The sequence below is a fragment of the Myxine glutinosa genome, chromosome 6, assembly GCF_964187855.1.
Source record: "Myxine glutinosa chromosome 6, kmMyxGlut1.1, whole genome shotgun sequence".
NCBI classification, from domain to species: domain Eukaryota; kingdom Metazoa; phylum Chordata; class Myxini; order Myxiniformes; family Myxinidae; genus Myxine; species Myxine glutinosa.
The window spans coordinates 152,582,787-152,610,190 of record NC_136266.1 but is presented as its reverse complement, the minus strand read 5'-3'; the positions used below and the strand labels follow the sequence as shown (position 1 = coordinate 152,610,190).

The 27,404-nt window shown below is 44.2% G+C and overlaps 1 protein-coding gene across 2 annotated transcripts in view; it reads left to right on the top strand.

Annotated features, from left to right (window-relative positions):
* Window positions 1–20,378, top strand: part of LOC137428881 (uncharacterized) — a 50,196-nt gene extending 29,818 nt beyond the window's left edge. For both annotated transcript variants that reach the window (XM_068118730.2, XM_078780763.1), the window contains exons 3-4: window positions 17,288–17,428; window positions 17,562–20,378. In XM_068118730.2, the coding sequence (XP_067974831.1) occupies window positions 17,288–17,428; window positions 17,562–18,865 (1,445 nt within the window). In that variant the 3' untranslated portion in view covers window positions 18,866–20,378. The remainder of the gene's footprint in view (window positions 1–17,287; window positions 17,429–17,561) is intronic.
* Window positions 20,379–27,404: the final 7,026 nt, after the last annotated feature.

Below are 27,404 nucleotides of genomic sequence, written 5' to 3'. Positions count from 1 at the left end.
AACGGAGCAATCAAGGTTTATTTACAACACATAAGACGCAGGTGACACAGTGCAAATACTAGCTTATCTACAGGCTTAACTTATCCCAGGACAGAACAAACAAAAGACACTGACTCACGCGGGGAATTGCAGGAATCGCAGGATGTGGATGGCTGGAGGGAGAGGGAAGTCCAAGGGGGGTCCCGCAGCACAACCGGCGCGTTTAGCAGCCGCCGTTCAGGCCAGGCCCCACGCTGCTATTTTGGCTGCTGTTTTGGCTGCCGTGTACGTCGCGTGCTTTGCCAGGCCTTATCCCACTCGTCTGGTCCAAACCCTCAACTCTTTCTTCTTTCTCTCACTCTTTACCACTCTCTCTTGACGACCAACTCAGACCTCTCTCACCAAGACCAACCCTTTTTGACCAACCGACTCAGACCCTCTCCTGGCAATCGACTCACTCCAACTCCTTGTGACCAACTCCAGGGCTTTTTGTCTTCTCCTCTCCTCTGTAAAAACGCATCCCTCCCTTTTGGCCACACCCCTGCCTTGGGTTATATAGGCCCCCGCCCCTCAACCTTTGCGACCCTCCCCGATCGCTCTTCCTCCGCCCTCTCTAGCCGAACCCCTGGCTCATGGTTGGTCGAGTGGGGCGGGCTCACTCCTCCCCTCTATGACGAGGTGGAGACACGCCTTTCTTCCCCGACTCGAGCCTTGTGGTCAATGGCGGTTATTGGAGGGGAGGTCATATGGGCAATCGAGGGCTCAGCGGTGACGAGAGGGGATGTAATATGGAAATGGAGGTTTTGGGGATGGGAAGGAAAGGGAATCTATTCTCTTTCACTGGTGCAATGGAGTATTTCAATTAATGGAAGACACAGCCTTACACTAATACACAGAATAAGAGATAACTATCAACAGGTATATTCTATTACTTGGCTGACGTGTATGCTTGTGGACTATGGGACGCCCTTTTGGTCTTTACACAGCTCCGGAGGCAGGAGGCACAGAATAAACAATAATCACAATAATAAAGCACACAATAAAAAAAAATATACAGTCCTCATATCCGCAACAATATATATATATATATATATATATATATATATATATATATATATTGTTGCGGTTTTGCCATAAAGGCAAACCCCCTCTAGTTAATTGCACGACAACATGTAGCCTGCAGTCGTTAGTTATTTATTGTGGTTATGATGTGCTTCCATCACCAGTAAACTTGAGATTGTGGGGGTTGTTGCAGGAGGAGAGATGTTATTTGTGTGGATGTGTGGGAACAGTGCAGCATGCACTGAGTGCATTCTCAGTAGTATTGGCAGCAGGAAGATACAGGTGGCGACATGATCAGGTGCTGGCGGTGGTGGTGCAGATGGTGCAACAAGAGGTGCTGAGATCGAGAGAGAGAGAAGAGTGGAGAAGGAGACTGATGGGGGAGAGGTGTGGTTTGTCAAAGAGGGCCAAGTGGTAAGAGGTGGAAAGAGGAGGAGGTGGAAAGCAAGAGGGCTGTCAGATGCTTATGATTGGCAGGTGGTGGCAGACCTGAAGCCACAATTGGTATTCCCAGAGGAGATCTGTGTGATAAGGTTGCGGCCTGACATTGTCATTTTGTCAAGTGCCACAAGACAGGTCATCTTCGGGGAGTTGTCGGTACCTTGGGAAGAGAACATGGAGGAGGTGCACGAGAGGAAGAGAGGAAAGTGCAGTGAGCTGGAGGCAGAGTGCCGGGAGAAGGGTTGGCGAGTTTCGTGTCAGCCATTTGAGGTGGGGTGTAGAGTCGTCCAGTAGAAATTGACATGAAAATAGCCGAACCAATACATTTTAGATAACAACCGTTTTTTGGTGCGAAATGCTTTATATGACTGTCATGTATCTGCAGACAAAATTCACATTTTTTTTTTTTTTTTGTATATTGAATCGATGTGCATGGAAGACGTTTCGGGAACTGAGTGGCGTGCTGATGATGAGGGGAGTGTCGTTGAAGCTGAAGGGAAAGGTGTATGCTGCATGTGTGAGAAGTGTTTTGATTTATGGGAGCGAGACATGGGTAATGAACGTAGAGCAGCAACGAAGGTTGGAAAGGGTGGAACTGCGAATGGTTCGACGGATGTGCGGAGTATCGTTGAGAGAGAGGAAGACAAATGATGAATTGCGAAAGATGATGGGAATAGAGCCTGTGATTGATGCTGTGAAGAGGAACAGGTTGAGATGGTTTGGTCATGTGTTGAGGAAGGATGAAAGTGACTGGTTGAGAAGAGTGATGGAAATGAATGTAGAAGGAAGCAGAGGACAGGGAAGACCGAGAAAGACTTGGCTAAAGATGGTGGAAGAAGAAATGCGGGCAAGGGGGTTAACAAGGAGAGATGCAGATAATAGGGCAAAATGGAGAAGATTGTCATTGGGACCACAAGGCTAACCCCCGCTCTAGCAGGGAAAATGGCCTTTAAAATGCATGTTGTTGTTGTTGTTGTTGTTGTTGTTGTTGTTGTATACTGAATCGAGGCTCGTGAAAGATCGAGGCTCCTGGAAGGAACCAAGCGTCCGGCACTGTTCGCCTCGACGCCGACGAGTGCGTGTAAGGGTCGCGCCGTGGGCCTCGCGCGCTTTGCGAGCCATTCACAGCCCAGAGGCCGCGATCACGGGCTCCGACCCCGGTGGCGTCCCGAGGAGGTGTCCATTGCAGCAGCTGTTCCTGGTACGGGACGTGCACGTTTGGAGCACGTCAGCCAGGGGTCCGTTCAACCGCCCGTGTGCGGAGATCGAATTACTTGGGCGCGGGGTCGGCATGAACATCGCCATCCTAGTCGACCTCGTTCGACCCCTGACTTGAGATCGCGATTCGCCGGAGCGAATCGACCTCACCTTGGTCTGGAGGGGCCCAGAGACATTGTGAGGGACATTGACTATTGAGGGTGCCGTGAGTGGGGTTCAAGGGGGGAATATATAAGATGGCCATCTTAGAGATATTGTTGGAATATTCATACTGAGCGTTGAAGTATTGTGTTGTGGATGATTCTACCCAGGGGTGAATACATTGTTGATTGATCCGGATCCTGGGTGTGGTTTCATTAGTGATTGGGGATTGTTTCCTTCGTTGGTCCACTGGAGGGTTTAATTAGTATTGATTGCGTTACGAAAGCGTATCAATCATATATCTTTCTGGCGGGGTTCCTCTCAAGGTCCGGGGGTCACCGAGACCCAGGTAGTCATGGGGGGGGGGGGGGCACGTAACAGAATAAATTCACAAATGGGGAAACCTGTTTTTTATTAGGTCAAAGTATATGACCTATCAGAAAACTGTAAATAATAATTTTCCCAGGTTTAGATGATGATTCGCAAATACGCGTTTATATGACATAAAATGTTGTGAATACTTTCTGATAAATATAAAATAATAAAATAAATAAATTTTACTCATTATAGAAACATATTTCTTTGAAAAATATAATTATTTTGTCCAAAATATGCAAAACTTGACTTTGGTGCTGCTGAACGTCACCCTGAACGCTGCTCTCACATCAGTAATGTTGAGATTATCAGTAAGGATAAAAACAGTACTATACAAAAAAGTCTACTAAATATATGTGAAAATAGAACTGATACCCTGGCAGTAAACGTCAAAGCAAGAATACTGTTTGCAGGGGACATTCGTGCTGTTGAGGCGAAATATCATCGAGTGTGCATGCAGGCATTTATGTCTGGTAAAAACATTTCATACTTTACAGATGATCCAATAAGAAATCTCCGAAACCTGAACACGGTCAATGACGAGGCATTCAGCAGTCTCTGTGCGTGGTTAACCAAGCCAGAACAAAACAAATCGCCAATTCACGCTACAAGATCTGTGCACCCAAATGACGTCTTATTTGTCTGGTGATGTTCCAGCATACAGCATCAAACACTTAAAACGTCGCCTCTTGGAACACTTCGGAAAAGAGGTGACAATAGCACAGGTTGAAGGCAGATCAAATGTCGTTATGCTGACTGATAGAGCAACGTCTATTTTACATGACTCCTATGCAGAGTCAACCAGCGATGCAATTGATAATGCAGAAAACGTCAGGCTGGCAAAATTGGTTGGGTCCAACATAATGCAAAATCTACAGAATGTAGATCAGCCAACAGATGTATACCCAGCACCATCAAGTATAGACCTTGAAAAACTAGAAGCTTGTATCCCAGAGACACTGAAACATCTCATTGCATCTATGTTCACAGAGTCCCGCACTGAATCAGCAAAGCTGAAAAAGAAACTTTTGCAGGTCTCTATTTGCCATCTAATAATGCAAGCAGCTGGAAAGCAATCTTTCATATCTCCTCTACTGTTATCCATTGGACTGTTTATCCACCAGTCTACCAGATCAAGGGTACTTCTTGATGTGCTTTCTTCATTGGGACTCAGTGTTTCCTATGAACAAGTCATGGCATTTGAAAGATCAGCAGCTGTAAAACAATCTGTCCATAAGCTTCCTGCTGGTCTTATCGAGAAAGACAAAGGTGGAGGGTTTTGCCAGTGGGTAGCAGACAATTTTGACTACAATGAAGATACCATTACTGGACATAATACAACTCATGTCATGGGTGTTATTGCCTGCCAAACAATGACAGCAGATCCGGCAGGTCTGGAAGAGGTTATACACAGAGAAAATGTGTCTGCTCAAGAAATTATACAAGTTGGGGACTTTGGGGCAATAATACGTCCATATAAGGCACCTGTCAAGTCGCTTATGGAAGAGGTGAGAATCAAGCCTGTCAAACCAGTAAATATATCAGTCTTTCAATATGAACAGTTGGACACATTATGGGCATATTCCAGTCTTCTTACAATACATCCACCAAACTGGCAAGGCTTTATGTCTAATATTACGAAAGGCAGCTGCCACTGCACAACAGTATTATACAACCCCATGATCCCTCTCAATCGGCAAACAAACAAAGCAGTTTACAGCACATGGTTTTTGTGCAGTCCCAGGCAGAGAAAGCAGGACTATGTTGTGCAACACTAACATTTGATCATCCACTCTACTTAAAAAGCTACAAAATAAAGCAGGGCAATCGTATAGAGTTTGAGAAGATGTATGTGCGTCTCGGTGGATTCCATCAACTTATGTCATTCCTTGGTGCTGGCTGCAAACTGATGGAAGGAAGTGGACTGGAAGATTTATGGGCCACTGTTTATGCAAGAAACTCTCTGCCAAAGATGATGGAAGGTAAAGCTTACACAAAAACATTGAGGGCATGTCTATTAACAGATGCTGCATTGCATCTCTTGTTAATCCAGTCACTGGATGCCACAGCTTATCTGGATGACCAGGATGATATTTGCAGAGGAACGCTTGACAATCAGTTTCCTGTGGAACTGCAAGACGAGCCTATCGATATCGATATTGATGCTGATGAAAACAATACTGAAGATGCCAGTGAACCATCCGTTACATTTAACAGGGACTCTTTGTCAAATATTAGTGCAATCCCAAAACACATGGACACTGATGATATGTGGTCAGGGTTAAAGACTATGTCCACGAATACCGTTGCACAAGGCATTTTATTAGATGAGGTGCCTACTAATGACCACTTGGACAAATTACAGAAACATATTTGTGACTTTAAAAACAATCAGAAAGAATCCAAGACAGGAAAACTGTGGGTTATGTATGTGGACTTTGTGTCAATTGTGCGACATTTCATCAGGGCTGAAAGAACTGGTAACTGGGAACTTCATCTGAAGGCGACTCAGCAGATGTTGCCATTCTTTGCAGCTGCTGGACACAATAACTATACAAAATGTTGCCGGCTTTATCTCCAAGATTCTCAGGAACTGTGTCCCTGTCTTGAGGAACCAATGCACAGAGGACTGTTCACTGTGCGAAGGAATAAGTAACTATTGTGGAGTGGAACATGGTCTGATATGACCATTGAGCAATGCTTAATGAGAGCAGGAAAGACGCAAGGTGGTCTCATTAACATCACGCACAAGGACTCGGCCAGAACAAAATGGCTTCTTACTGCACATATAGTAGCACCATACACTGATGCACTACGATCCATGACTGACACTTACACTGGAACATGGTCAGAACAACACAAAGAGGTTCGTGCAGGAAACATCAGGCGGGACTTGGAAGACTTGAACAAGTTCACAACCTTTCGAAAAGGTAGAGTCATCATGCTAGATGTCATCACAGAAATGGAGAGCAGATGTGCTGATCTTTGGAGATATTACAGCATCAAAGAATGCAATACAAGATGTTGGAGAAAAATTTGTACTGTCCTTGTACAGTGGTGGAGCAGGACGACGTGGGTTGGATGAACTGCGTTATCTAAATGTGATATCTCCAAAGTACGTGCCTCTTGAGCGTATGCCACCTACAGGAAGAGCTATTTATTTCCATAGCCTTCGAGTACATCACCAAGCCAGTACATGGCGTCAACTAAAAACTGTGCTAACTATGGAGGAATATGGATACAAGTTAGAGGCTGGCTTAGTTCTACCCATTATCACCGACAAGGCACCAGCGCCTTCAGAACTGCTAATTGATATAAGATGCTTTTGTAGGAGCAAACAACGCTTATGTACATCATGTAGCTGTGCCAAGAAAGGCATTGCTTGTAGTATCCATTGCAAGTGTGGTGCACAATGTGAAAACAGTTCACGCACAGTTGACAGCATATAAATGGGTGAAGCATAACATTTTAATATACACAAAGAATTAAGTTAAGCACCCCCCCCGTTTTTTTACAACCTCGCACATTACAAGTTTGTTGTCGTCAAAACAGTGTAATATACCCATGATATTGCTATATTTTCTGGAGAAGTGATATTATGGTCACATAAAAACATAACAATCATGCCGTTTTCAATATTTTATTCTGAATAATTTAAGGTGAAATTTTTTGGGAATTTTAGGCATATTTGCACCTCAATTTAAGTATGGAGCTATAGGTCCATCACGGACAGTGTGGATGACGTTTATGTTTTCTAACGTACAGTCATTGTTCTGAGAAGACCTCTAGCGATCTTTGCGTCAATAACGTGTGTAGGACCCACGTGATCGGATCACTGACTCAACCCTACGTCTCATAGACCCTGTGTATCTGCATTTCATCAAAGGATAATTGCTAATGTCATACCAATCATTATTTGATCTCACATACCTTAGAATATATGCCAATGTATACATATACACAAAGAATATATATTAGGGGGTGCTTACCTTAATTCGTTGTGTAGGGGTGCTTAACTTAATTCTTTGTGTATATGTCAATAATATGAACAATGTGACAGTATTGAAATCACGGGGCACATGCACAAGATTGTGTAAACTCATGCTTCTGGCCATAATACATTATTTAGAGGGGTTATGCATTAGTTCATTTTTATGATGAAATATGTTATCAACGCTGTCAGCTAATAACTATCTATAATTCAGGGTGTGCTATACAGAATAACTCGGGATGTGTATATCTAGAAGATGCAACTTTAATGATCCATATATATGACTTAAGTTTACACCATTATGAGAAATTCATACATGTATATGTGAAGACTTGACAGCACGTACTTGTTGCTAAATTCAGTACAACTTTCTGAATCAAGCATATATTAGATATAAACTTGGTACAACAACACAATATAGGGTCTGTTTGTATTTGCCTCTAATTTCATTCATAAATTAGTGGATATAAATTGTATACTTACCAGAAAGTATACATTATAATGCCCCATTGGCGGCCATTTAGAATTTCCCCCCAAAAACGTATTTCCCCATTTGTGAATTTGTGTGAATTTCTTGTGTGGCCATTTTGACTCCTAATAAGGTGTTTAAAACAAACTATGGTTGTTATCTAAAATGTCCGGGTCAATGTCAATTTCTACTGGACTCGAGGGTATATTGGCAATTCCTTTTCTGCATTTCTTGCTAGGCTGGGAGTGTGTGGGACAGAAAGAAGGAGGATGTGTGACAAGGTGGCCCAGGTTGCCTTGAAAGGCTCATTTTGGATATGGAAGAAGTTTAGGAAGGCACGTCGAACGGTGTCGGTTGGTGTTTTTTTTTTGTTTTTTTTGTTACCATTATTATTTCTTGTTTTGTGTATATGAGTGAGTGGGTGAGGGAGTGTGGTTTTGCATGAATTAATTTTTGCATGAGTGTGTGTTTTTGTGTGTGGAGTGGTGTATGATGTAAGGGTAGGTGGTTGGTTGGTTGGTTGGTGTTGTGTGTGTATGGGTGTGTATGTGTGTGTATGAATGATCTGGTGTGTTTTGTTGGTGAGTGGTGAAGGGTATAAAGGTGGGTGTTTGAGTGTTCCACCATGTTTGTTTGGTGCTGTGGATTCCGGATGTGGAGGTGTTGTTGTTTGCACTGGCTGGGGGTGGGGGTATGTACACGCATCCAGGTGCAGTTGCTGCATGTGGATGTGTATGTGCCCTTGCTGGCTCACCTTAGCTGACCGTATCGAGGTTCAAGGGCCGAAACGGGATGATGCTGAGGACCTGGTCAGTGCGGCACACGTGTGACCAGATGTGTTTTGAACTTTTATACATGTGTATATATATATATATATATATATATATATATATATATATATATAAATGAATGAATGATCGTTTTTAAGGCCATTTTCCCCGCTAGAGCGGGGGTTAGCTTTGCGGGCCCCATGACAATCATGGTTCCCTGTTTGAGGCAACTTTCACGAGCCTCGATTCAGTATACAAAAAAAAAAAAACAATTTTTTTTTATGGCCCAATGCCCTTCTTGACGCCATCCTTAGTCGCCTCTTACGATTCGCAGGGATGCGGTGTACCTATTCTAAACCGGGGTATACATATATATATATATATATATATATATATATATTGTTGCAGTTTTGCCATAAAGGCAAATCCCCTATAGTTAATTGCATGACAACATGTAGCCTGCAGTCGTTAGTTATTTCTTATTGAATGTAAAGATTAGCCCTTTCCCATTGTGTTGTGATAGAGACCAAATATGCGTTGAGTAGGCAGGATTTCAAACCTTCGTGTGGTTAAGGGAAGTCATTACTGATAAGCAGGAAGGCATGGCCAGAAGCACAGGCCCACGTGACCAACGTGACCAATGACGGGTCGGAACACGTCGACACCAATGCGACAAACCTCAGCCAATGGGAGGCTGTGGAACATTTTGAAGGCGTGGATGGGTGTGATAAAACCCCCGCCCATCGGATTTTGACTCCTCTTGCATTTTCGCCTCACCGACGAGGCCTGTCTTGCATTTCGCCTCGCCGAGGACACACCTCTTGGATTTTGCATCGCCGAGGACACTCCTCTTGCTTTTGGCTCCACCAGGCGACTCTCTTGGTTTGTGCTTCGCCGATCTCTCGCTCTGATCTGGTGGACCTGCAAGCGTTGGCCCCTCCCGCGACCCATCTTGAAGCTGGTCATCCCACCTGCGCTGAATCGTCCCAACTGCGCTGAATCTCGCTCAACCTCCACTGAATCGTCCCACCTGCGCTGAATCTCGCTCAACCTGCGCTGAAGTTCGTCCGTGCCGACTTTGAGGCTGCGGTTCGTCCTTCGGACCTTACCTCATCCAGGCTGCACGTCCGGATCGAGGATCGAGCTGCGCACACCAAACCACGTGGCCACTTTCGAGTCGGTCCCTGCGAAGCACCATCGGTACCAATAACCAGAGTGTTATTCCCTGTGTGAGTGTGAAGGTGCCAGTGGGGTTTATTATTAGGTAAGGAATTGATAAGCTTATATCTTCGTCTCTGTTTCTCTGTGCCTTCAAAATAAAAGGCTGTACATTTTGTTACATTCAAACCTGTTCGGATACGTCTTTTCTCCATTGGCCGAGCATCATCCGAGACCGAATTTGGCTTGAATCAGGTCCATAAATCATGTGAGGTAACGCCGCTTTCCACACTGTGCAAATCCGCTCGGCACTCAATAAAGTGTGGAAGCGAGGGTTCGATCCCCGGTTTCTTCGGTTGCGTGTCTTGAAGGTATTTGGGAATATTTGACCAGCAAACTCTTTGGCGCGTGGCTGGGAGGTTGGCGACCGGAATTGCTTAGCAATCCGTCAATCACGAGTTCAGTCGTTCGCGGTCGGCGGCCTCAGTGGAACCAGTGTTAGTGGGGGAACGGGGCATAAACCCCCCTTTGTACGTCGACGAACCCGGGATCCGCAACAATATATATATATATTTTAATGTTTAGTTTTTTTTTTCCTTTTCTTCCAACTGTCGTTCAAGGCTTTCAAGTTTGAAGAAGTGGAAATGGGGAGGAAGAATTTTCCAGCATTTTCTTCCGAGAACATTCTTGATATTGCTGAAATATATGTAAAATAAATATATTACTTATCTGATATTGAATTAAATACCATTTATATAATTTAATTTATTTTCGATCAACTGTACTTACCTTAAGTAAGACACCATCCAACAAAGAACAATGTTCATTGGTTTAGAATCCAAAGAGTATTCTTTGTATAATCCATAAGAGTCTCCAACATAGGAAGAGTCTCCAAGATAGACCCCACAAGTAGAGTTTCCAAAATGACCAGTTTTAAAAGTCTCCAAGCTAAAACTCTTTTCCTGATTTTATTAAATTTTGTGTGTCTCCAAGGTAGGCTCCACATTTAGAACCATCTAGGCAGCACTCAAAACATGTTTTTCCCAAATTTAGTGAATCTCCAAGGTAGGTATTGAAACCATCTCGGCAGAACTCATAATATGTTTTACCCAAATTTAGTGAGTCTCCAAGGTATAACGCTTTGGCTGGATTATCAAGGTAAAACTCGTTCTGTGGGTCGTGGTTGTTCAAAAGGTCTTCAAACAAATCAATAATTTCATCCCAAGTTGTGGTAAAAGCAGTATTTTCATTTTGTATCTCAGATACAATTTCCTGTGAGGGATAATAACAATGTATTAATTTAATACAACATTATTATATGTATAAATCAAGCTCTCCAAATATTAAAAGAAACTCTCTTACCTCCATTGATAAGAGGTTTGAATCCAGTTAATCAAGCTTAAGGTTTAGTTCCACAGAGGCAGTCGGACTCCAAGGAACTCCAAAGTCATCCCTTTTAAGCTCAGCACAGTAGTCCATTCTCAATCCTTTGTTTTCACTGACGTCACAGTTACCCATCTTGCATTGCGCGGCGGCCATTTTGATACCCAAGCTAATCTGTCCGTGTGCGCTGATATTGATTTGTTGCGTTGGTTTATGGTGAATGCGGATCGCAAAAAGTCTGTTTTATAAAGTAATTTTGTTTGTTTTGTCACGTTCATGTGGAGTGTGGTGCCATCTAGTTTATATTATGTATTGTTGCCCAACAAACGCAGAACATTCGGTTTAAGTTTGCCGTGGACCAGTGAACTGGTGAACACCTGGGCAGTGGGTCAACCTGCAACCAACTACCTGTAGAACAGACTTGGAGTGTACGTAAGGATACGGTAGATCCAGGCTTTAGTATGGCTAGCAGTGCGAGTGCCAACCTTGGCTACCAAGAGACGCTCCCCCCGGACGTTCTTGTTCGTTACAAAGAGAAGATTTCTGTCATTGGGTGTGACCCTTATGGTCTATCAAATGATCAATTTGAGAAGAATGTGAGCAAGTGGCCTCAGGTGACCCACATCGACGTGATCAACTACCTGTTGTTCAGCAAATCGGCCTATACCAAAGATGAGTTGAAGAAGTATAAATCCCTTGAGGCATACAGGTTGTACCAAGATGGATGGGTGCGACAAATCCTACACAAAGAACTGAATGACGTCCACTTGATTCGATCCAAGGTATTAATATATTAAACAAACATGTATTTTTTAAAGCTGCTTGTGTTAATGTTATGGACCTGATTGATTAAGTGCCCTCCATTTGTTCAAAAACAACTGCAGTTTTAAGCTGTGCATGCCTGTGTGCATAATTTGTAGACATGTGACGCACAGTGCGAAGTGAGTGCCGCCATGTGTGCTTTGTGCGTATGGCCATAAGTCATCACCTATATATTTGTATGGTTATACAATGAAACATGTTCTTACTTACTGTTAACAAAATGCTCGGAGCAGACAGGTGTGCGATCCCACTGTGATTCTGTTTGGATGTCACTGCGATTGATGGCAGCCTTCCACAAACGCCGCCTCTCTTCACTTAAATTTGTTGTTTCCTCACCCTGATTCAGTAGAAGTTTGGGCGTTTTGTAAAACTTAACTCCTGGCCTAATGCCTGGCCTGTTTGAACAACAAAATACGCCGCAAATTGGCATGACTGGTCGTGAACAAAAACTATTTAATGTGAATCCGCTGACGACGTTGTTCGAGAGGGTATCAAAATGGCCGAGGTGTCCCAGGGTGCCCTGCGCGCGTGCTCCGATGACGTCACAAGAAAACAAAGAATAAAAGTAAAAAATTGTTTACATTTAGCCTGTGTTTCAACCCTTTATATAAGAATGGTGGGTGTGGTTTCCTTTGGAATTTCCCTCAGAAGATCTCTGGGCAAGCCTGGGCAAGGCTTAATTGAAAATGATGTCAAAGTTGGTGGCGTTTGTAAAAGTGGGCATGCTTAGCAAAAGTGGGCGTGGCCTGTGGAAAAGTGGGTGTGGTTTAGGGGAAGTGGGCAGGGCTTGGGGAAAATTGGCATTGCTTAGAAAAAAGTGGGTGGGGCTTCGAAAAAAATGTGGCTCAGGTGTTCAAAGAAAATATGGGTGTTTCAGAATCAACAAAGGGTTTGGGGGTTTATTGAGGATTTAACCTTTGTCAATGGATTAGATGGGGAGGGAGAAATTTCCAGATGTTTTTGGGTGGGTGGTCCATAAGTTCCAACGCTCTTTCCCCATTCACTTAATGTAAAATTAGGTGTCAAAGAACAAACCTTTTCCGACTACTCTTAGCGGCCCCAAACTTTGCATGCATACACCTGGACTTCCAACAGATTGCAAAGATGAAAGCTGGGTGTTTGGGTGTGTTATAACACCCTTTTTGAAGATGATTAAGAGGTGATCATGAGAAAAAAACCCCGATGTGGTGGCTTATCAATATGGCGGCCTGCCATCTTGGTCAGCACACTGCACCTTGCTGGAATCTTAACCCACCCATTTTGTTTCGGCCTCCTTAAACGTGCCTTGCCTTGGAAACACGATCTATTTATCATTACATAATTGAAGCATATCATCAAAATCTGGATTCGGATATGAGCATTGGATGCTGTGGACTAACTAATGTCCAAATCTGGAGTGAAATCTGCAAAATTTTACCATATTTAGCATTTAGTGAATGCTGTTCAGGCTGCTTTTGCATTGCAGTAGACAGAGCTCCCTTTTTGTTTTTAGTCACAAGGCCGGGGAAGTTTGTGTGTGTTATAACACCCTTTTTAAAATTTGTCTGCTCTCAGTGGTTTCCACATTATTTTCTGCTTGCAATCGATCTGTTTTTTAAATTCGCCGGCCATTTCAACCAGAAGCAATCAGCTTTCTGCCCTTGCAAGGCTGCCGTTGAGGCAAGGCTGCCCTCAATCAAACACAATTGAGGCTGCCCTTGCAAGCCATGGCGTTACAGTAGACAGAGCTTCCTTTTTGTTTTCACGTACCAATTTGTTCATTGACTAACATTTTTGTGTGAAATTGTGACTCCCCCTCCCCCTTCCCCCCCCCCGCTTCCTCGCTCCACCCTCCTTTTCTTCTCTCTGTCCTCCCTGCTCCTCCTCCCTTGCTCCCCCACCCCACCTCCCCCACCAAGAGGTGTGAAGGACAGGGTTAATTGGGCCGATTTGAAAGGGGATGGGGGTGCTCAAGATTTGAGGAAGTACAGGGGAATTACACTTCTTTGTCATGTCATGAAGGTGCTGGAGAGGGTTCTGGATGAGAGGATAAGGCAGAGTGTGGAGAAGCCTCCGTGGGATGGCTCATTTGTAAAGCAGTGTGTAAACTGTCATGGGGTGGCCCATGTGTGTGAATGGAGTGAGAATGATTGTGTAGTTGATTGTGTGAATAATTGGTGTGCGAGGGATCATGAGATGGCCGGTGTGTGTAAGTTGTGGGTGCTGGTCTGCGAGGCGGCTTGTAAGCGTGCATGCTTTGGGGAAGTACCATGGTGTGAGTGTGGGCATGGTGAAGGTTACGGGGAGGGGCGTATGTATGTGTGTGACTTCTGCAGAGGTTCCACAGCATAAGCAGTGAATATGGAGAACGCGTCAGGCTTCCCTTTCGGACCGTGGTTCCCAACCTGCGGGCCATGGCCCCCTAGGGGGCCATGGTGTACTTCTCGGGGGGGGGGGGGGGGGGCGGGGCATGGGGCAATTTGAACCATACTAAAAATTATTTTTTAATTATTATTATTGTTTGTCTTTGATATTGTTTTGTTTTTTTCCTATTGCAGATTTGACGTTATGGCTTCTGGGAGTAAAAAAATAAAGTATCTTGACAAATACATTAAGCTTGGATTTACGTCCATTACCGTGTCTGGCCAAGAGAAACCACAATGTGTGCTGTGTCCAGGTTTTGAGTACTGAATCCATGAGGCCATTCAAGTTGAAGTTGCACCTTGAGACGAATCATGCACAACATGCAAAGCAGGATCCCGAATTATTCAAGCGGCATGAAAGAAATTTAAAGCGACAGAAGTTGGATGAGGGAGGAGCTTTTCAACAACAAAATGTAGCAACTGTACAGGCTTCTTATGAAGTTTCTCTTGAAATTGCAAAGAAGAAAAAACCCCACTCGATTGGGGAGACACTCATCAAGCCTTGTGCCCTCCTCATTGTCGAGCGGGTTCTCGGCAAGGCAGAGGCTTGCAAAGTTGAACAGGTGTCTTTATCGAATAACACAGTGCAGCGTAGTATCCGTGACATGTCGGAAGATGTGAAACAACAGATCATCAATGAGATTAAGGCGGCGACTTTCGGCTTGTTTTCTTTTCAACTTGATGAATCGACCGATGTTAGTTCCTGCTCCCAGCTACTGGCATTTGTTCGCTATGTCAAGGGAGATGATATCAAGGAAGAATTCTGAACACAGAACCACAGAATAATTCAGCAGAACCAGCTGAACCTCAAGCTCCAAGGAAGAGCAATTAATATTATTCTTTTCCACGATCATCTCAGAGGATTTGTTGCCAAGCTCCAAAACTGGTGCAGGAAAGTGAACACAGGAAACATTGCTATGTTCGAAAGAATGTCTGAATTGCAAGACAGCATGGGAAAAGAGCTTCATCCTGTACTGAAAAATGACATTATTGAGCATCTGCAGTCACTGGAGCTAGAATTTCATAAGTATTTTCCTGATTTTGACGACAATGAGGCAAAAATTGTGAGGAATCCTTTTTCCGTCAACATTTGCATGGAGAGCATGCCGGAGGCAATGCAAGATGAATTCCTGGATCTCCGAAACGATTCATTTGCCAAAGACACATTCAAAGAGAAGAGCTTGACGGAGTTTTGGGTGGGAATGGGTCGCTACCCTAATATCAGACAGATAGCTATCCGGGTGCTTCTGCCATTCTCATCTACCTATCTCTGTGAAGCGGGGTTTTCCACGCTGTTGAATATCAAATCGAAACAGCGTAATCGGCTCCACGTGGAAGATGACCTTCGCTGTGCCCTGACTGTGACTCAACCACGGATACCCCAATTGGTAGCTAAAATGCAATTTCAGCCATCCCACTGAGTTTTTAATTCACTTTTACGGCGCATGCACCACGTCCCTAGTTTTAATTACTTGAGTTGTTGTCGAATTGAGTTTCTTTTTGTGAGATTATTACACACTGCGTTAAATACAGACACAAGAGGTTTTTAGTTTTCACATATTCTTGACTTGGAACCTTTTCATGCTGTTTTCTTGTGTGACAGTTCTATTTTATGTTGTCCATAGTGTTGCTACTGATAATATTAAAATCTCATATCAAAAACGCATCATTCGAGCGACGTTGCTTTGTTTGCTTCTTCCAAAAACGATGTAGTTGGGAGCCAGTGAGGAACAGAAAAAAACTATGGAACTAAATGTTCATGTTGGCTCCTTGGAATTCCTCATTTTCTGTGTAATAATTTACCAATTCTCATTCAAAAAAAATAGCCAATTAAAGGAAAAAACACCTCAGAATGCACCATAGAGCATCTAGAAATCAAAAAAATTCTGGGGGGCATGCCCCCAGAACCCCCTAGCCTGCTTGCATGCACTCCGCCACTCGACCCTCGTGAAAGGGAGGGGGGTGCTGGGGATGTGCTCTGGGAGCCAAGGGGGCCATAACACAAAAAAGGTTGGGAACTCCTGCTTTAGGAAATCCACTGAATGCCAGTGCAAAAATTTAAATTAATTGACAGGCTACGGATGCATCCCCGAACTTCTTCACAGAGAGGGGCTGACTGAGTATAGAATATTGAGTATGGAAGCGGCTTAAAAGCTGCAACGCCAGAGCAATCGCTGCTGTTTGAACGCGCTGGGCACCCAAGGAGAAGCTTCCTGCCTGTTCATGCCATGGAGGGATCGCCTGCCGAGATCAATTGTGTTGCTATGTTTGGCGGTCTCAATCAGTGTCACTAGTCGCTTAACTTCTTTTTGGGCTGGGGACCTATCCACGGCACGGCGGCCTGCAGGTTCAGAGGACAGGGAGAGTCCGAGAAGTCCCACACGTGATGCACCCCAAACCCCGTGTCTGCAACAATATTTTCACTCTGTCTGCTGATTTGGCAGTCAAACAAAATTGAAAATCATTCCAAACAGGAAACCTAATGTTTAGAATGACATCATAAAGGACACAAACAACAGGCACAAATAACTAATGTAACTTGTTAGATAGAGTGAGGTAATAGACACTACACTACAATGCCAGTAAATTCCAGAATTTATTTTTGAAAATTTTTCACAATCTTTATTTTATTTCAATTGAATTAAATACTTGAACACTGTTTAACATAAATCGTCTTCTTGTTCATTCCAATAACCTAATTCTGTATGTTTGTGTGCTTCCCCTTCTCTCCCCATCTTGTCTCCCTCTTTTTATATATTTTGTTTGTCTGGTTGATTTGTTTGTGAAATAAATGTTAGCTCTTTCACGAGCCTCGATTCAGTATCCAAAAAAACAACAAAAAAAAAAACCTCCAGTATAGCAGCACTTGGACAAGTCAAATAGGGTGGTGTATAAAGGTGATGTAAAAGACTGCTTCAATCGGACTTAACATCCGGAATTTTTATTTCACAATCTTTAACTTCATTGTTATATTTGAATTGAAGTATACATTGTGTGGCGTAACATGTTCTATGAACTCTTCAGATGGTTCTCAATCTCATTTCCCTGCAAAAGACTGATGCTGATATGTACACAGGTGATGTCTCTCCTGTAAATGTGGAAGGCAAACAACACGACAACGATTCATCTGTCACAGAAGATTCAAAATGTGCTTCTGCAAAGGAAGGTTCAGATGATATTCACATGACAAACGGAAGTGCTGCCTGTTTTGCATCTGGTGAGTGGAAACGTAAAAAAAATTAACATACAATCTTTTGTCTTGCGAAAATATAAAATTTTCAGAAAGGTGTCAAATATTTAGCATTTTGCTTTGACAAAAAAAGAAAATATTGTGTTCTTTATTTCTGTAGGACAATCAAGAAATAATATGGGACAAATGAGGTCCAGTCGCAGCTTGACAGTGAGAAAGAAGCCTTTTTTGAAGAAACAATCACAAGATCAACACTCACTTCCCATAAAATACAAGTGCTTGTCTGGGCCTCGCAACACCAAGATTAACATGAAATTAAACAAACACAAAAATGTTCAAGAAAAGCAAATACGTTTTCAGTGTAATGTGTGCAGAATGGATTTTGCTTCAACGAGTAACATCAAAATACACATGAGGATCCACACTGGAAAACGTCCGCACAAATGCTCGATATGTGATAAAGGTTTCTCTCAAAACAGCGATTTGAAAAAACATATGAGGATCCATTCAGGAGAACGTCCTCACAGCTGCTCGATATGTGACAAATGTTTCTCTCGGAAAGATGTCTTGAAAAAGCATATGACGATCCATACAGGAGAGCAACCTCACAAATGCTCCATATGTGATAAAGGTTTCTTTCACAACAGCAAATTGAAGTTACATATGATGATCCATAAAGGAGAGCGACCACACAAATGCTCGATATGTGACAAAGGTTTCTCTCAAAACGGCAACTTGAAAAAACATATGATGATCCATACAGGAGAGCGTCCTCACAAATGCTCGATATGTGATAAAGGTTTCTTTCACAACAGCAACTTGAAAAAACATATGATGATCCATACCGGAGAGCGTCCTCACAAATGCTCCACATGTGATCAAGCTTTCTTTGGAAAAGGTGATTTGAATAGGCATATGAGGATCCATACAGGAGAGCGTCCTCACAAATGCTCGATATGTGATAAAGGTTTCTCTCAAAACAGCGATTTGAAAAAACATATGATGATCCATACAGGAGAGCATCCTCACAAATGCTCGATATGTGATAAAGGTTTCTCTGCAAAAGTTGATTTGAAAAAGCATATGATGATCCATACAGGAGAGCAACCTCACAAATGCTCGATATGTGATAAAGGTTTCTCTCAAAACAGCGATTTGAAAAAACATATGATGATCCATACAGGAGAGCAACCTCACAAATGCTCCATATGTGATAAAGGTTTCTTTCACAGCAGCAACTTGAAGTTACATATGATGATCCATACAGGAGAGCGTCCTTACACCTGCTCGATATGTGATAAAGGTTTCTCTCAAAACGGCCATTTGAAAACACATATGAGGATCCATACAGGAGAGCGTCCTCACACCTGCTCGATATGTGATAAAGGTTTCTCTCAAAAAAGTGTTTTGAAAAAGCATACGATGATCCACACAGGAGAGCAACCTCACAAATGCTCTATGTGATAAATCTTTCCATCATAACAGCCATTTGAAAAGGCACATCAACATCCATACATGAAATCTGAAATACCAGGACTTGAAAAATAACATCAAAAGCATTTAGAAATGGAAGAAACCTGAAATTGTACCAGTGATTGTCGGAGCAACAGGAAATCCGGATGATCAGGAAAACACCAATTGAGCACATAAAAAGCATTCCAGGGAATATCACCACAAACAAGCTACAGGTGGAGGCTGTCAGAGGTTTTGTGAGGATTCTAAAACAAGCCCTTGGAATACAACTATGAGAATGAAGTTTCACAAACTGGTTCATGAACAATGATCCTTTACCGAAAAAGGAGGTGGAGATTTTGAGTTCTGGGAGAACTTACCCGCACCTCCGAAACCCACGTGGAGATGAACACCCAACAAGAGTGTCCTCACAAAAGTTATTTTTGTGACAAGGATTTTATTTCTAAATAGAGCTTGAACTTCCATCGTGCAACCCACGCTGGAGTGCTCACATAAAAAAATGGCTGACTGTGGGAAGAGTTTTGCTGATGAAGGTTTGTTAAATTCACATAGCATTACCCACACCAGGTTGTGCGTGCCCCTCTTGTAAGCATTCCGCAGCAGTAAACGAGATATTCAGTGAACCAGTAAGGAGAAAGCTATTGTGAAAGCGTACAGCCCTTTTGGCATATTCCATGTGAGCACAACTCTTCAGAGAACCACCTGTAACTCAGGACAACCAGCCAGCAGCCCTGATCCCCTTGAAAGCCATATGGCTGGCTCTCACCGGAATATCCACAACAATGACTGCAACCTGATGCCAAAAGGCAACAAGAATCTCAGAATGCTAAGCCCATCCATGTCCACCCAACTCAAACTAAATTTATAGAAGATGACAGGTAAAAAAATGTAAAATTTATTAATTTGGTTCTCCACATTCTCATAACAGAGTATTGTTGAAAACTTGATGCCAAAAACTTGAATGTTAACACAACTTAATCTCAATCTGATCGTGGATCTCACCGTGCTTCTTCCAGGGCATTGACGGAATGCAGTTTTGTAATTCTTGTCTCTGTCCTTTCCATGTATCCAGCCAAGTTCCATTTGAGTTTTTTGATTGTGACCAGTGTCTAGAAAATTTGTTTTCCATCTGATTTCGTTGTTTTTCGTGTCCCTTTTTGGTTATGCTCAGATGGCATCTTTCCATGGCAGTTTGGACATCAATTTTACTCGATCTTTGCTGTAGTCCATGTTTCATTGCCATGTGTGATATTGGGAGAACACCCTTGTTGTAAAATTGTTGATCAAAAGAACACTTCTGCCTATATTTTTCATGAAACTAGAATTTGTTAATGGTTTCACGTTAAAGAGAGGTCCTCAAAGCACAAATGCACTGCCTGGGTTGTTGTGAATATGTAATGGCACATTATGATCAATTTTATCAGTCAGTGGAGAGTTTGGAGTTGTCCATATCCCCAGAAGTAAACTTGATCAAACCGAGACTTGATCACCAAACCAGTCGAAAGCCTTGCATAGCATTTACCATCATTGCTTGACTGCACTTCATGCCATCACCGATTCCTGCCACGCAGCTCACTTAAACAGGTCCCAACGTGGAAGCCACACAGCAGGTTGCTACCACATTTTTCTCAACATCGATGGTAAAGCATTGTTAATGGAGGGCATACCTTTGAACACAGACTTCTAAAGAAGAGAAGAGGGGAACACACCACTCCCCCCTAAAATGTTGAGATTTAAGTCGATGTGGCCACTGGTCAGACCAAGCAGAAAGAATTATTCCAAAAACTAAACAAAAAAAACATTCCAAAAACAGATCCTTGCAACTGCAGACCAATCATCCTTCTCTCAATCATCAGCAAGGTCATGGAATCCATCATCACTTCTGACATTAAATCCTTCCTCTTCTCCAATGGCTTGATCTTAGATCATCAATATGGATTCAGACAGGCCACTCCACTCTGTACATGCTCCTTCGGCTGTCTCAAAAATGGATGTCCTCAACGCCAGACAGGAAATCAGAGCCGTCTCCCTTGACACATTTCATGCCTTCGATACTCACTGATGCACTCACTCACTCACTCAGTCCCTCACTGACTGACTCGCTCTCACACAATCACTTACAGTCGTGGCCAAAAATATTGGCACCCTTGCACTTTTTTCCAAATAACACAATTTTCTGGAAAAATAAGTTAAAATTGACAAAAGTATTTGGTCTTCACAATTCTTTATTTCACTGTTAGTATTACAGAACCTTTGTTTTTGATACAGAACTTAATACATCCTTTTAAATCAGAAAATAAAAAGAAATGGCGCAGACAAAATTATTGACACCCTCGACTTAATATTTGGGAGCACAGCCTTTGGACAAAATAACTGCAGTCAAGTGCTTCCTGCATGAATGAGCTTCCTTCACCTCTCTACTGGCAGTTTGGCCCACTCTTCTTGTGCAAACTGTTCCAGTTCTCCCAGATTTGAAGGGTGCCTTCTCCCAACTGCTGTTTTTAGATCTCCCCACAGGTGTTCAATGGGATTTAGATCTGGACTCATTACTGGTCACTTCAGAACAGTCCAGCGTTTTGGCTTGAACCATACGTGGTGCTTTTTGAAGTGTTTGGGGGCATTGTCCTGCTGCAGGACCCATGTCCTTCGACGGAGACCCATATTTTTGACACCGAGTTGAACATTGCGCTTTGACCTCTAAATGGGTCTTGCTGGCGAGGGTTCGTTTATTCTCAGCTCTCCACGCTTCTCATCGAAATCGAAGTTAAGTAATTGTTCCCATTTGTATTTTCGTTATAACTGTATTTATTTTATGGTGTATATATTGTTACGGACACGGCTAAAGATGTTGCTTGACCGAGCGGAATGGCCGCCGTGTTCGTACAGTTCCCCCGATTCTTCCCCAACTCACCCGATTCACCCCAAACTTTGGCCGTATCGCACCGCAGCTGCCCAATCTGGAAAACTCTAAAACGACCGAATGCAAAGAGGAAAAGGAATAAGATGAGAAGACGGCCAGAAGAGTAATGGGATTTATTATTTACACATATAATCAAGAAGGAGCAGTCACGATTATGTACAGGGACACGAGACGCAGGTGACACAGTGAATTCCTTATACAAGCTTAATTACCTACCCAGGACAGAACAAACAAAGACGACTCACACGGGGAATTGCAGAGTGGATTGGCTGGAAGGAGGTGTGTGGCTGGAGGGGGAGGACGGCACGGAGCTGGCTGGAGCTTGATCCCGCACGGGACGTCGGGCTGGACCTCGACGGCCGCTGATGCCACCGATCCTGTCGTGTGCGCGGGATCACGGGTCGGATCACGGGTCGGATCACGGTCAGAGCCGACGCGCTCGTGGGGGGTCTGGCGTGACGGGTTCTCTTCTCTCTCTTTTGTTTGTCCAACCACTCTTTCTCCAACGCAACCACTCAACGCAATCACTGAACGCAACCACTGAACGCAACCACTGACCGCAACCACTGAACGCAACCACTGAACGCAACCACTGACCGCAACCACTGAACGCAACCATCTTCAAGCAACTCACCCCCATGCAACTCATCACCCGTGATGACCAACTCAGCTCTTGTCATGGACCTCTCTACGCGCTCTTGCTCTGACGACCCAGCTCTTTCCTTTGTACTCGTCTCTCCTCTGTAAAAGCTCATCTGCCTTGGACCTCCTCTCGTCTCAACGGCTTGGGCTCCCTTTCGTCTGCCGGTAAAAGCTCCTCTGCCTTGGACACGCCCTGCCTGCGGGTTATATAGGCCCCACCCCTCAACCTTCGCGAACCTCCTCGATGTTTCTCTCCACACCCTCTCCAAGTCCAACCCCTTGTTCGTGGTTGGTTGAGTGGGGCTGACTCACTCCTCCCCTCTATGACGAGGTGGGGACCCGCCTTTCTTCCCCAACCCTGCCTCGTGGTCAATGGCGGATGAAGGGAAAACCGCCCAACATGCAGTTGGCAATGCGAATTGCAATTGACGAAAAGGGGGGAATGGAAGTGTTGGGAGTGGGAATGAAGGGAATCTATCTCTTTCACTGGTGCAATGGAGTATTTCAATTAATGGGAGACACAGCCTTACCCTAAAACACAGAATAAGATATAACTATTGAACAGGGGTATTCTATGATTGGCTGTGGTGTGGATGCTTTATGGACTAATTATGGGATGCCCCTTTGACCTTTACACAGCTCCGGAGGCAGGAGGCGCAGAATAACAATAATAATAATAATAATAAAGCACACAATCAAAAAAATATATACAGTCCTCATATCCGCAACAATATTGTCTCCTGACAAAGATTTTCGGTGCAAATCTTTCATACCTGTATTGAAAATCGTGTTAATTCATGTCGTGTCTTGAGGCCTTGTACAGTGTACACTGCACAACCTTGAGGCTTTGTTTTTCTCTCAGCGGTCCGTCGTTTGTGATCCAATAACTTTCGTTCTCTGTTTTCCCAGTCTTTTCACCCCATAGCCGATTTCCTTATGTAAATCTCAACTCAAAAAAAACAAAAAAAAAACATTTCCTTCTCTGTTCTCATTCGTTTATTCATTCTTATTCGTTCGTTCGTTCTTCGACCATGTGTTTCTCCCCCATTTCCCCAGATAGATTGTCAAATTTCAACTCGTTATTTTATCGTCCATGCGTTATTGTTTGATTATAGTTAGTTTTGGTTTGAATTTCCTGTAACTCGTAATTAATTAATCGTGTTCTGCTCCTCGTGTGCGGCCTTGTAGTTGTACCCCCGTCAGTGTTTGTTAACTTAAGCGTGTTTTGCTTGGCTCTTAGTTTTTTCCCTTCTACCCCGAACATAATACTCTGTCTAACGTTCTAAATCCCCACCCCCCACTCCCCCCCAAAAAAACAAAAAACCAAAAACATTTATTTTCCTTTCTCCACGTGTACTGTTGTCTCATCCTGTATTTTCTGTCCAGGTGTGCTGTTCGCCCCGCCCCCATTATCTCCTTGCCATCCACCGTTTGCCCTGTTCACGTGACTCGTGGTGGTCTCTCTCGGCTCTCCCCCCGTTGGTATTTTGTGCATATAAGATTGTTCACGGTTCTGTTTAAATATTATTTAAATATGTTTAACCTTTCCCCTTCAGTGTTTTACTCAGTGGTATTTTACAACACGCTGTTTTTCTTCCGATTTAAAAGGCTTTTCTCAATTTCCTCTCCAACTCATTCCACTTCAAAAAAAAGAAATTCAATAGCTTATACGTCTCCCTCACTACATGGTCTAAATTCACATTCATTCCATCCCTCCTCCATCGTTCTGAATCGGATTGCTAACTTGAAAATCACAACAAACCCAATTTGTTTTCAATGTTCGTCTTTCATTAATCATCCACTTTCTAAACTCCCCTCTTGCCCCTCCCATCCAAATCCCCCCCCTTGCACCTACACTCCTAAACTCCCCCCTTGCCCCTCCACTCTTAAACTCCCCCCTTGCCCCTCCACTCCTGAACTCCCCCCTTGCCCTTCCCCTCCAAATCCCCCTGTTGCCCCTCCACTCCTGAACTCCCCCCTTGCCCTTCCCCTCCTAAACTCCCCCCTTGCCCCTCCCCTCCAAATCCCCCCCTCGCCCCTACACTCCTAAACTCCCCCCTTGCCCCTCCACTTCTAAACTTCCCCCTTGCCCCTTCCCTCCTAAACTCCCCCCTTGCCCCTCCCCTCCTAAACTCCCCCCTCACTCCTCCCCTTCAAAACTCCCCCCCAACCACTCCCATTCAAATCTCCCCCCATACCATTCCTCTCCAATTCTCCCTCCTCCCCAAAGCTGCCTCCTCCCCACTTCGTCTCCATTCTATCTCATACCTCCACCCCCCCAACCTTCTACTTTCCTCTGCCCCCCCTCAAACAACCCCGCACTGTGCCTCATCCCTTCACCATCAAACCTTTCATTCTCCTCATCCTTCCCTTTCTTGGAACTCTTCTGCAATCTCTGACACACTATCAACTGCTCTCCCTACCTCCCCCTCTCATCCTTCATCTTACCCTACTCCTCCCCTCCCCTGTCCTGTACCCGATGCTCCCCCTCTCTCTTCATTAACGGTATGGACCTCAAACATCCGGGGCCTTCGCTCAAACCTGACTGATCTCTCCATACAGGTTGCTTCTGACAATCCAGACTTCATCTGCTTAACAGAGACTTTCCTCCTTCAAGATGTCTCTGATTCCTTAATATCTCTTCCTGGTTACTCCCTCCTCCGGTATGATAGACCTGAGCCTCGGCCTGGTGGTGGGGTGGCTATCTTTATCAAAAACTCTCTTCCTCACTCTCCTTGCACTGCCCTCTCTCCTCCTCACCCCCAGGAGTACCTCTGGCTACGGCTTCCTCTCCGCTCCCACCTTTTGTTCATATGTGTTCTGTACCGTCCCCCAAACAGTGATGACTCCATCTACATTTCACTGTCTGACAACATGGACCAACTTCTATCCACTCATCCCATCTCTCTCTTCCTCATATGTGGTGACTTCAACTGTCATCATGCCACCTGGTTGGGTGTGGGTTCCTCTCTCACCAGTCATGGCACCTCAGCAAAGGACTTCTGCGACTCACTGGGATTGACACAATCTGTCAATTTCCCGACCTGGATCTCAGCCAATGGAGTATCTTCTCTTCTAGACTTGGTTATGACAAACTTCCCTGCTAATGTCTGCTGCTCTTCTTCTGCTCCAATCGGTTCTTCTGATCATGTGCCTGTCAAAGTGGACATCTCTCTGGCCATTCTCAGAAAGCCTCCTCAGTGTCGACGAGTCTGGCATTTCACTCAGGCCGACTGGGACGGTCTTAAAGCAGCCATCAATCGTCTGGATTGGTCTCCCATCTCCACTGCCTCTGACATCAATTCTTCCTGGGAATTCTTCCAAAGCAAACTGATCTCTCTCATGCACAGATTTATCCCATCTCGCCTTCAGTTGTCTTACCCTTCCTCCCGTCCATGGTACACTGAATCTTGTGGTGAGGCAGTTGCCCTGAAACAACTTGCCTTTGCCTCTTGGAAGGCTAATCCAACTGAAGGCAATCTCAGTTCCTTCCACCAAGCTCGGAACAAGTGTGTGTCTACCCTCAGGAGTGCCAGGAAGCACTATCTCTCCTCACTCAAGAATGAACTCTCAAACCTGTCTCCTTCCTCCAAATCCTGGTGGTGTCTGGTCAAATCCGTTTCTGGTGTTTGTTCCCCCTCCATCCCGTCCCTTACCTCAAATGGCCACACAGTTGACATCGCACGTGACAAAGCCGAATGCCTCAACTCTGTGTTTGCCTCAAAATCCTTAGTCCCAAACCAATCTCTCTCTGTTCCCACCCTTCCCAGTCGAACCCAACTGCTCCTGGACTCTGTGTCCTTCTCTCCTGACAAGGTGCAGGAGTTTTTGTCAAACCTCGACTCTGATTCTGCAACTGGACCAGACGGCATCAGCCCATGGGTCCTAAAATCCTGCTCTGCCGCTCGATTATAATATATAATATATAATCATATAATCAATCTCTATATAATCAAACCCTCTCTCTGTTCTTTTCACCCTATCTTTTGCTCAACGTCATCTGCCAGCATCCTGGAAATCAGCAAACATTACCGCTTTACACAAAAAAGGTGCAAAAACAGATCCTTGCAACTACAGACCAATCAGCCTGCTCCCAATTATCAGCAAAGTCATGGAATCCATCATTGCTTCGGATATGAAATCTTTCCTCTTCTCCAATGGCTTGATCTCTGATCATCAATTTGGTTTCAGACCAGGTCACTCTACTCTGGACATGCTGCTTCTGCTGTCTCAACAATGGATGGAGGTCCTCAATGCCAAACAGGAAATCAGAGCTGTCTCCCTTGACATATCACGTGCCTTCGATACGGTGTGGCACCCAGCTCTGCTCACCAAACTCTCCTCCTATGGTATCCATGGAAATCTCCATGCATGGCTTGCGGACTTCCTCTCTGGTCGTAGTCAACTTGTGGCCCTAAATGGATTTCTCTCATCTCCCCTTCCTGTTCAGGCTGGAGTTCCCCAAGGCAGTGTGCTGGGCCCTGTGATTTTTCTGGTCTTTATCAATGATCTCTCCGACTCTCTGGAAAATCCTCTCTATCTCTTTGCTGATGACTCCACTCTCTGCTGCTCCATTCCTCTTCCCTCAGATCGGCAGTCTGCAGCCTCCTCACTCTCTAAAGACCTGGACAAAATCACAGACTGGTCAAACAAGTGGAACATGTCTTTCAATCCTGACAAATCTCACACTCTTACTATGTCTCTCCGAAAAGATCGACTGGACAACCCTCCCATCTACTTTCTCAACAATCCTCTCCAAGAAGTTCTGTCGCTCAAGCTTTTGGGTCTCACTATCTGCCATGATCTTTCTTGGGAAAACCACATTTCCAAGCTGGCCTCCAAAGCCAGTCGCCGACTGGGCATCCTCCGTCGTGCGAAGTCCTTCCTAGGCACACCTGAGCTCCTCACCACATACAAGGCTTTCATCCGCAGCTCAATGGAATACTGTTCTCCCCTATGGGCTGGTGC